The 10,995-nt window shown below is 37.7% G+C and overlaps 1 protein-coding gene across 1 annotated transcript in view; it reads left to right on the top strand.

The window, feature by feature from the left end:
* Positions 1 to 10,327, top strand: part of fermt1 (FERM domain containing kindlin 1) — a 14,668-nt gene extending 4,341 nt beyond the window's left edge. The window contains exons 3-15 of the mRNA XM_066705765.1: positions 2,001 to 2,234; positions 3,443 to 3,586; positions 3,784 to 3,973; positions 4,181 to 4,283; positions 4,587 to 4,694; positions 5,475 to 5,606; positions 6,081 to 6,130; positions 6,789 to 6,913; positions 7,204 to 7,310; positions 7,742 to 7,966; positions 8,312 to 8,436; positions 9,004 to 9,145; positions 9,725 to 10,327. Of these exons, the coding sequence (XP_066561862.1) occupies positions 2,001 to 2,234; positions 3,443 to 3,586; positions 3,784 to 3,973; positions 4,181 to 4,283; positions 4,587 to 4,694; positions 5,475 to 5,606; positions 6,081 to 6,130; positions 6,789 to 6,913; positions 7,204 to 7,310; positions 7,742 to 7,966; positions 8,312 to 8,436; positions 9,004 to 9,145; positions 9,725 to 9,898 (1,859 nt within the window). The 3' untranslated portion in view covers positions 9,899 to 10,327. The remainder of the gene's footprint in view (positions 1 to 2,000; positions 2,235 to 3,442; positions 3,587 to 3,783; positions 3,974 to 4,180; positions 4,284 to 4,586; positions 4,695 to 5,474; positions 5,607 to 6,080; positions 6,131 to 6,788; positions 6,914 to 7,203; positions 7,311 to 7,741; positions 7,967 to 8,311; positions 8,437 to 9,003; positions 9,146 to 9,724) is intronic.
* The last annotated feature ends 668 nt before the right edge of the window (positions 10,328 to 10,995 follow it).

Genomic DNA, 10,995 nt, shown 5'->3' with positions numbered 1-10,995 from the left:
GGTCACAAAAAGAAAGACCCTGAGCTGTTGGTGCCAAAGCACTGTGGGACCATGACTGTAACCCTATGATCCTGGTCTATAACATCCATGTTAAACTTTACACAGTTCCAGGATATAAAATTACTGCCATCAGTTTAATGCATAGATTCCTGCATTGTATAATACAGAATGTCACATTACAAAATAAAATAGGCAGAGTACAGTATACTGTTAAAATAATACAAATTAAACATTAAATATATACAGTATATATGCTTTATGTGTTGTAATGTATGTTTGGTTGGATTTGGGTGCAGTTTTTCTTTCAGTTTTAGCCAAATTAGCTGATTGTTTTCTGGTGTCCCACAAAAGATATGAGTAAGACCTGAGTAATCAATTGGGATTTGGATGGTCGGGGCCTACCCAGGCACTGTGTCATTTACATTTGATATGTCTTCAAAGGCTGATTACACAGCATTAGTCATAATGTTGAATCTTACTTCCTGAATGATGCATTTGTTTCCCATTCAAATACACAGAAATCTTTGTGATAGAGTATTATTACGCTTGAATATATTTGAAAATATTTAGTTACATTTTTACTTTTCAGAGTTCTGTATGGAATTTTCTTTTTGCTATAAAGGGAAGTGGTTTCCAAACATATACATAAAATAGGCCTTAAACATGGACACAGTACTATGCCATTCACAACAGGGACATTCAGTATTTAAATCCTACTGCTCCGGGGTCCACTCACAGACCCTGTCATCAGCGATGTCTCAGAGAATTGTAGGTTGACTGGTTCACTCAGTTCTTCTTGGAATCTTGGAATTGCACATAATGAATCAGAGTTTCACATTATCTATGGAATGTAGATGGTTTACTTTTAAAGCTTTTTATTTATTTATTAGAATTAGTGGAGTGTGGTACATGTACATTTCAAAATCCCAGTACCTTATATTTCCCTTATCTATATTACTCATGTAATATTAATTTTTATTTAGGTCATCAGCTAACAATCCTGATGTGTGTACCAGATGTCATTCATGTTTTCATTTATATCATGCTACATGCTTATATTCCATTTGATGTGCATTCCTTGTGTTCAAAACTCGGAACTGATTGCATGTATTTCAAAGGAATCTCAGTGTTTAAATGCATACATACAGATATATGTAAAATGTATAAATGATATAAATATAATGTCTTTCTTGTTATATGTTGTTTTACACTGAAGAAGGATGTGACACAGACTGAGCAGTGTCTTGAGTCACTACATAGTCATACTACAATCTTTAAACAACAGTTATGACTAAATCCGTACACAACTTGTGTTGTTCACTTCCTGATTGATAACAGATCATAAATAAAGGCAGGACATTACATATTTATAGAATATCATTATATCAGTGTTCTCTTACAATGGCTTAAAATGTTCTTAGCATGAGTCATACAATGTTCTTATGTTTCTTTCTTTTTTTTCATTTTTCTATATGTTCATTTTCCCATTTGTGGGGATTGTCATTGGCCAAACTATCAATGAACACAACACGACAATGTGTTTGAAAAAAAATGCTTATTTTTGCTTGTTACTTACTTTGATTATATTATTAAAGCTTTGAAACTATTTAACGTAGTCTGTTTTTAAAATTATGTTTAAATGTTGGCTGCTGCACGATATATATTGATATTAGCACAATGATTAATCAAATTCCTCATATTTCTCCCTCATTTGGATAGCTAAAAACATTATCTCCTGAAAACCACATGCCAGGAAAAGGGATTAATATCAGATCAATCTCACAACATTGCCACTTTTTTTACTTGTGAATTTTGACAATGACACTTACTCACTTGTGGAGTCCAGAAGTGAGGCATTATGTGCCTAGAGGTCAGTTTGGATCAGAGACCACAGTATGTTCAGAACTCCCTGTAGCAGAATCATGGGCTGAAGCAGAATCAGAACAATACCACTTACTGTGTAGCCAATAGGGGTCACCAGCTACTGTGTTCCTTTTCAGAGACTCCTCAGGACTGGTCTGACTATGCTCTGTGGTGGCAACAGAAGAATTGCTGGTTGTTGAAAACACACTGGACGTTGGATAAGTATGGTGTGCAAGCTGATGCCAAACTGCTTTACACCCCCCAGCACAAGCCCCTGCAATTGCAGCTTCCCAACATGAAGACTGTAAAACTGACGGTCAGCTTCTCTGCTGTGGTCTTCAAGGCAGTCACTGAGATCTGCAAAGCACTGAGTAAGTCATGTGTGAAAGATAGACAAGTCACAGAATTTTGTTATTTTAATATGAAGCAAATTAATCCCCATTATTAGAAATGCAATAGTTTCACTGTTATCTGAGGTGACAGGGGGATTAGTGTGCACCTACCAGATTCACATTTGATAGGCATATTATAAAAGACTGATTACAGAGAACAGGACTCAAGTTCATTGCTGGCCTTTCATTACAAGCTTTAGATGTTTTCAAGCTGCTTCATAATTACAGTAATTCAGAAGTGTGTTGATCACCCAAGCAGAGTCTTTAAAATATCCTACCAGATATCTAGAAAATGTGGTGTTTTCTCAAGTATTCATTCACGCATTGGCAATAATCTTGAATATTAAAGTAATTTATAAAATCTGAATTTGCATACTCTGCTATACAGGATGTAATCTAGAATATATTCTGTAGATGTTGCCCTTATTTATTTGTTTGTTGCAAATTTGTTAGGTTAGATCTATAAAACCTCTTTGATAAATGATTATTTTATCTTGGCAAACTTAATGACAACCACTTAGCAGAGTGAATAATAGAGCATTACCTTGCAACTGTTATAAAGTTTATGTTGTTTTAAGTAATGATTTTTCAATAGATTATGTCCGAGTCAAAACATAACAAGAAGTTCTTTGTTCCTAAGTATCAGACTCTGACTCTCTTTAAACTCTTTATTACACCATATGAGTATGGCACACAAGCAACTGCACCTATCACTGCATTACTGTGTATTTGTTCAGCTTGAGCCATCAATGTTTAACCAGCTCTTTTGAAGGCAAATACCACTACTTCAGTATACATTTTTTTTCCCTTTAGCTACTATTTACATGGTTTGCCTACTTCAATGTTCCTTCCAAGAGTTCATTAGGGTTCTAAATGTATTGTGTCTTTAAAGACTCCAGGACACAGCTTTTTATAGCAAGCAAAAAAACATCCTTATAGCAAGACCTTAGTTTACCCTCAGTCTTGGCATGGAAGAATGGTCTTCTTCACATCAGCAGGGGTGATAAACCTCACACATTGCACTAGTATGATGACATAACTTTTCAGACAAGCATTGTTTTATACCAACCAAGGTGTTATTGCTGATATTCTGAGTTTTAGTACTTTTAGGTGGTTTCTTCTTCTCTTGAGTTAAACACATTTCTAAAAATTATCAGGATAATCTGTGGATTACTGTTGTTTTCTAGATATCAGGAGATCAGAGGAACTCTCCCTAATAAAACCACCAGATGAGCTATCAAAAAAAAAGAAGAAGAAGGACAAGAACAAAGATCCTGTTATTGAGGAAGTGTTGGATTTGGATGTCTTTGGCAGTTCATCAGGAAATGCAGGTACATCCTGGTGCAAAGACCAAGAGGCAGATGTTCTGTAAATTATTCAAATTGTCTTGCAAAGGTAATTCATGCAACAAAGCTCTGCCTTATTTAAGTAGCAGGGGTGAAATATAGGTGTCAACTACCATTGAAACTGGAATTGTAACAGTTACCTGGAGTAACTGACAACAGTGAACCACCTCTTTTCAATGCAGCGAGTCCTGGTCTCTACAGCAAAACGATGATACCCACATATGACCCAGAGAACGGGACCCCTGCTACAGCTACCAGCCTGTGGTTTGGAGACAATCCTTTAACAGTCAGCCAGCCAAATCTGCCGGCTGAGGAACTGGCAAAACTGTACCAGCCTCTACAGCTCACTGACAAAGCAGTCCTCAACTTGGGGTAAGAATACAGATGTTAAATGGGCACTGTAGATGTACAGCTGGGCTCGGACACAGAATGTTGTATGCCGAAAATGGGTAAACATATTTAAACTTAAAAGAGCATTCATGTGTTTCAACAAGTCATGTGTGTTTCCTAGTTGAGGAACGGTGAGAGTTTCACATTTCCTGTCGCTTGGTTTTATATTGATATTTGGTGTCTTCACAGGTGGTTGAACTCCTCTCAGTCACTCATGGAGCAAGGTATCCAGGAGTGTGACAAACTGCTTCTGCGCTTCAAATACCACTGTTTCTTTGACCTCAACCCAAAAGTAAGTCCCTAACATGTTTGCCTGGATAGGTCTGAGTGGCTTATTTTCTGGATTTAGAATAGTAGGTATGTATGTGGCTTTCTGACTGCCTGGACAGTCTGTCAGTTGGCCACCGGGGGCATGAGAACACAAACGGAAGCTGAGGTATATATGTTTAGTTCATATTTAAAAAAACACTTTGTTTAAAAAATGTCCAACATTGCTAATGTGTAAAAGCCAGAAGACCAAGGGAGAGCAGCACTTTTGCAGCAGGATTTTTGGTGGATGGCTACTAAATAAATTTCCTTCTGGATTTCTTACCAGTATGATGCTGTCAGAATAAACCAGCTTTATGAACAGGCAAGGTGGGCCATTATCCTAGAAGAAATCGACTGCACTGAAGAAGAAATGTTGATGTTTGCAGCTCTGCAGGTATGTGCTTGACTGGAGTTGCAGAACTAGTTTTATTTTCCTATCTTGGTGGGAGCATGTCCTAACAGGAATATAATAATATAGATGGGGGCCTGTTATCCCAGCTGTGGCTAGGATTCAGGTTTCAGTCTGAAACAGTGTCAGGGCAAACGCACCAAGTGTGAGAATTGCGCCCTCTCCCTATCTTTGACTTTTTACTTTGTAGTCGCCAATATTCTGTTTAGCTTTCATTCCCTGTCAGTATGGGAACACGATAGTTGATCTCCTTTGCTCCCTATTACAACTCCTGACTGACAAGGAATGCTGGAGACACTCCTGTAAAAGGACACTCCTCTTGTTCGTACTGTGAGTCTGATGCACACACAGAGTTGGGTACTGTAGGGAGCATCTATACTCTGCAGGCTCACACATGCCCAGTCAACCACAGGGTTGTCTTTTGGGCAGCAAGTGGAGTCATTTGTGTCTGCCTCTGAGCACACTCAACCCCAGACACTCTCAGCTATGGGGAAATCCCAGTCGCATTTGACTATGAAACAGCTCAGATGAGACCCAACCCAGTGATGTTTGGGTCGTCAATCCCAGTCTCGGCTTGCACCGCCAGTACTGGTTTAGAAATTTGGGATCCCCTTTCCATTCTGTCGGACAATCCATAGGCACTTGTGCCTCAACGAGATTCAAATTACATCAGTCTCACTTTAAAATGAAAACAAAAAAAGTGTTTATTTTTGATTACACGTCAAAAAAATCTCAAACTCAGCTGACATTGTGTTTTATTTTCAGTACCATATAAGCAAGCTGACCAATTCATCTGAGCCACTGGATTTTTCCAAAGAAGCCGATGTGGATGAAGTAGAAGCTGCCCTTTCTAATCTAGAAGTGACGCTTGAAGGAGGAAATACAGACAGAATTCTGGTATGCTTTCTAGCGGGGATTACTATAATTATTAATACAATAATACATACTGTTAAATAGCTAATTTGTGTATGTAATAATGTGCTAAACTAATTAATGTAATGAATTAACTATTATAGATTTGTAACAGAATTATCTAGTGATTTCAACAGTATAAGGTATTTAGAAATAACTTTCTGGCTTATGAAGATTTCCTTAGGCTGAGAGCTAGGCCTGGGCAAAATCAAAACTTTTACCCACCTACCAATTGCATTTTAAAGACACATTACTGGATGGTGGCTTTTCATTGGGCAGAAGGGAAAATAATTGGCCAAACAAAAGCCCACCACCAAGTATTGGAGTTGGAATTTGCATTTGGTAAGCCAGATACATTTCTGATTTGATTGAGGTCTGTTTCTATTGAGTGTCTGACTATGTAGTTGAAGGTGCTGGTGGGCGGATAAAACAACAACATATTTTCTTTCTGCCTATTAGGAGGACATCACAGATATCCCAAAGCTAGCAGACACTCTTAAACTGTTTAGGTAAGTGTGAGATGCCTCTTTAATTAAACACATAGAGATGAGGAGCATTTAATGTTGTGTATCCGAATGAGAAGGGTTGCCTGTTCAAAAAACAAATTAATTAAATACATTTCATTAAAAAGCGCATTCACATTCCTTTCTGCATGAGAGTGAATATTCTCTGTGGAGAGAGAACATTCTCTCCTGGAGAGCAGAGATATAATGTTACTTCACAGACAATATTGCCGTTATCCTTCTCTAGAGTATGGGACAGGGCCGTGGATCACAAGCCTTCATGCTAACTCAGCTCTTCATTGAACTGATGTTTATCTTAATGACAACCCTGCGAGTTGTTTTCAGCTCTTGAATAGGTGGTCAGGCTGCAGGACCCGGGCAGAGACTCACTGAGACAGAGAGCATGTAAAATGGGGCACTGCGGTTGTGGTTTTGTTGTCATGTAATTCATGCATCCACATATTTCCATCTAGAACCTGCTGTTGACTTAAAAAAATCCGTCCCTGGCTATTGCTTGTCTTGACATTTTCATTATGTTATTAAAAAAATATATAACCAAACAAATTTAAGTAAAAATGCTTTCTCTGTAAATACTCTGCAAAGGTAACATTTATTTTCATTCATTATTTATCATTTCATTTCATTATTTTCATTTTCATCTCAGGCCCAAAAGACTGACACTGAGGCCGTACAAAGAGTATTATTTCATTTTTAAAGACACCACAATATCGTACTATAAGAACAAGGAGTCATCCACTGGGGAGCCCATTGAGCAGTTCCATTTAAGAGGTATGGGTGAAAACTGCGTTTTACACACTTAACACACTTCCAGAAACACTGTGAAAAAATAAACATAGTGGACAAATAGAAGAGATAAAATCTGCCTTTTCCTGTCACCTTATTTCCGAGTGCATTCAAATCTCATTCTACAGTATGCACTCTTCAAACTGATAGGAGATCGACCCACAACCGATTATGATAATACAGGGGGTTTCTTAATTTTAAGGAATACAGTAAAAATCACCGTCCATTATTCCAGTTTTCCTATTAAAGAAATATATAATTTAAACTTTCCACAGGTTGTGAAGTTGTTCCCGATGTTAATGTCACAGACAAAAAGTTTGGGATTAAGCTCCTGCTTCCTGTAGCTGATGGCCTGAATGAGGTGTACATCCGATGTGAAAATGTAAGCTTAAGTCAGAACTTTTTATTGATTATTTAAATCTTAAATATCTTAAATATCTTAAAAATTAAAGCACTTTTGAGCTACTTCACATTCTTTGACTTCCAAAACTAAATGTGTGAGTTGAGACTATCACTATTCTAAAGTTCAGCTACATGTCACAACCAGTTGAATGCTTTGTTGCTATTACATTACATGCACGGATATGCATTCAGAAATTCAGTATCCAAACATTGTTGCCTTATTATTAGATAGCACAGGTTAGCTCCAGGAGTCTGAGAGATCTGGCTGTCATTTATTTTAACAACACGACTACACACCATAGTGAGTAAAGTGAAAGAATAAGAAGCTTTGCTACTTCAGGATGTTTTATTGTCTTAACTCCCTGGATTCTTTGCATGCTGAGCTTGTGCTTCCTTTCTGGCTCATTGAAGGAAAGCCAGTACGCCAAGTGGAAAGCTGCATGCATCCTTGCGTCGAAAGGGAAGACAATGGCTTACAGCTCATACAGGAGTGAAGTCCGCAACATCCAGTCCTTCCTGCAGATGAAGAGCCTGACAGCTACGTCAAAACAGGCAGCCCCGGACCCGGACTCCATGGACATGAATGCAGACTGCTTTGTGTCTCCCAGATATGCCAAAAAATACAAAACCAAACAGGTATGGCTGGATCCTCAGAGCTGGACAGTGTATTGTTCAAGGACAACAATAGTAGGACATTACTGAATGTTTCCAGATGCAAAAACATATAAGCATTCAGAAATATTCCTGCTACCACACAATGTTCAGTTTTCAATCTTTACAGGGAGCCTCTTCGTCTTGCAATAGAGTAACAGAACAAATCCTGGGCAGCTAGGTTACCTTCTATCAAAGTCATTGGCAGAAGAAAGGCTCAGCTATAAACACTTTGATCAACACTAGATGCTATATTTGAATGTATCAACGTATTTTAATTGTTTTGTACAAGCTAAGCCCTTTTCTCTTGAAATTGTTTGTTTTGCACAGCTGACAGCCCGAATCCTGGAAGCCCATCAGAATGTCGCCCAGCTATCACTCATGGAAGCGAAGATGCGCTTCATACAAGCTTGGCAATCCCTGCCTGAGTTTGGCATTAAATACTATGTTGTGAGGTAATAAAACATGCTTCAGCACATTGTGGATGAGGAGGATATTAATCGTTTGCCCAAACAGTATGAAATACGAAGCTAGTGCATGTCCTGAGTCCATAACATAAGTTGACTAATCAAGGAACATTATGCAATAAGGTATTGAAAGTTAGTGACTATTTTATAAAAAATGTTGGGAGTGTTAACAAACACCTACTCCCTGTTCTTCAGTACATCTTGTGTGCTGATCATCCTCATGCTTACTTGATTTCTTAATAACAAAGAGAATTGAAGGTTTGAGCAACAACTACCAATTTGTTTTTTTCTTAATGTGTACGTGTCTATTTGTCATGGGAATCGAGTGTCTTGGTTGGTTTGAGCCTAGGGTTCGATCCCTGTACACTCTCACCTGTGCACCTATCAGCCCAGCGTGCCTATGTGGTGATTCTCAGCCACTTCCCTCAACAGTGGATTGGCAGAGGCTGGAATTGATGATGAAGATGACGTTTTCTATGACATTGTACATTATTGTCAGCTTTTCTTGGTCTCCGTCATGCTGTCTAACACAACTACATGTGCTGAAATCCACAGATTTCAAGGAAGCAAGAAAGATGATCTACTTGGAATCTCCTACAACCGAATGATACGGATAGACATGTCGACAGGCCTGCTTCTTACAACGTGGAGGTTTTCAAATATGAAACAGTGGAATGTCAACTGGGACATTAAACAGGTACTGTATCACACTAACCAATCAGAACCTTTAAGTGAAGGTGGGCATAATTCATGTCCTATATAAAAATACAGCTTACTTATGGAATGCACTCTAAACAGTTTACCAAATCAAAATATAGAGCAAGAGATAATACAACTTTGTACTAAGATGTTCCTGCCTCTTTTTGAAACTACCCCCATTGGGATCAAAATGCCAAACAAATCAATCAGACATGTAGTATCCAGCCTACCTAAGAGTGAAACAATATACAGCTCTGGAATAAATTAAGAGACCACTGCAAAATGATCAGTTTCTCTGGTTTTACTATGTATAGGTATGTGTTTGGGTAAAATGAACATTTTTGTTTTATTCTACAAACTACGGACAACATTTCTCCCAAATTCCAAATACAAATATGAATGGAATGGAATGGCTGCCATACATGTAGAGATGCTGATTTAAGAACATTTTGCAGTGGTCTCAATTTTTTCTAGAGCTGTAGTTACTGTGTATTAAATGAGAAATATTATTACTAAATAATTGAACTTGCCCTTGATTTATGATATCTCATGGGAGGTGTGTTTCTACGTCTTGCAGGTGGCTATTGAGTTTGACAACAATGTGTCCGTTGCCTTTTCCTGTGAGAAGTGTGACTGTAAGGTGGTTCATGAATACATCGGAGGATATATTTTCCTGTCTACCAGATCCAAGGACCAGAATGAAAGTTTAGACGAAGAATTGTTCCACAAACTCACTGGTGGGCAGGAATAAGCTTTTACTACTGAGCTAAAGTATTGAGTTCTGACTGCCACAGCATGCATTTGTATTTGAAGCTGAGTGAAAACAGAGAAATACAATGGAAGTCATGTTCTACTGTTTATAGATTTGTTTCCCGCAAGACAGAAGCAGTGCACGCATATCTGCCCATTGAATAAAAAGTGTAGCACATATGAAGCAATGGGGATATTAAGTGTAGGGATGTACTTTCCACATTCAAATACATACAATTGTTAAGAGGTTCGCAATCATATGCAGTTACTGTAAATACATAGAATACTAAGTGTTTTTTTAAATAATAATAGTTAGTAATGAGGTTAACATTCATGTGTGTTTTATAGATAGAAACTAATTCAGTCTTTGGGTGAAGTCATTATTGATCCACGTGAATAATTGTCAACAAATAAAATCTCTGAATCCCCAGTGTATTTCTTTATTTTTTTCTGATTAACATGTATTGCTTATCTTATTCATTTCAGACTAAAGTTGAATCAGATTCGGTATAATGTTACATTTTTCATCTAGACTTGCAGCCATACAATAAATTGCAGTACTTTCACAGTACTATATTAATATGAATTGATATTGATATTAATATATTATATGGGGGAAAGCGGACAGAATTTACAGAATATCTCTAACAGGAAATAAAACGTTAACATTATATATTGTCTTTTCATTTTTAAGCTGTGTAGTGGTCAATAAAACAGATGGGGCACAAATAACAAGTCTGAACTCTGAACCAATTTAAAAATGATTGCCTTGACAAGTATCATCCTTATATAGTGTAACAAGATGACCTCTGCTGGCCACAGAGAGACACAACATGTACATGCTGTAGGAAAGTGACTGCAATCTATAGAACAGATTGGTGCAACAGAGATGGTCAATTTGAATTCTGCTTGAATGGACCTGTAAAGCTTTTCAATATTACCAGTTCAACTTGCCATTAAGTTTTAAAATGCACTACAAGGTAATGTCCAAATAGTTGAGGCAGTCACTGCTTATACTCGAGCTCTCGTGCCTGATCTTTAGGAAACCAGTGCTCCCTTTTATTTGTTTTTATGCAAGTTCAGCCATTTGTCAACTAT

This window comes from Amia ocellicauda, chromosome 1, assembly GCF_036373705.1.
Source record: "Amia ocellicauda isolate fAmiCal2 chromosome 1, fAmiCal2.hap1, whole genome shotgun sequence".
Classification (NCBI taxonomy): Eukaryota; Metazoa; Chordata; class Actinopteri; order Amiiformes; family Amiidae; genus Amia; species Amia ocellicauda.
The sequence above is the reverse complement of the archived record's forward strand: the minus strand, read 5'-3'. Positions and strand labels throughout refer to the sequence as shown.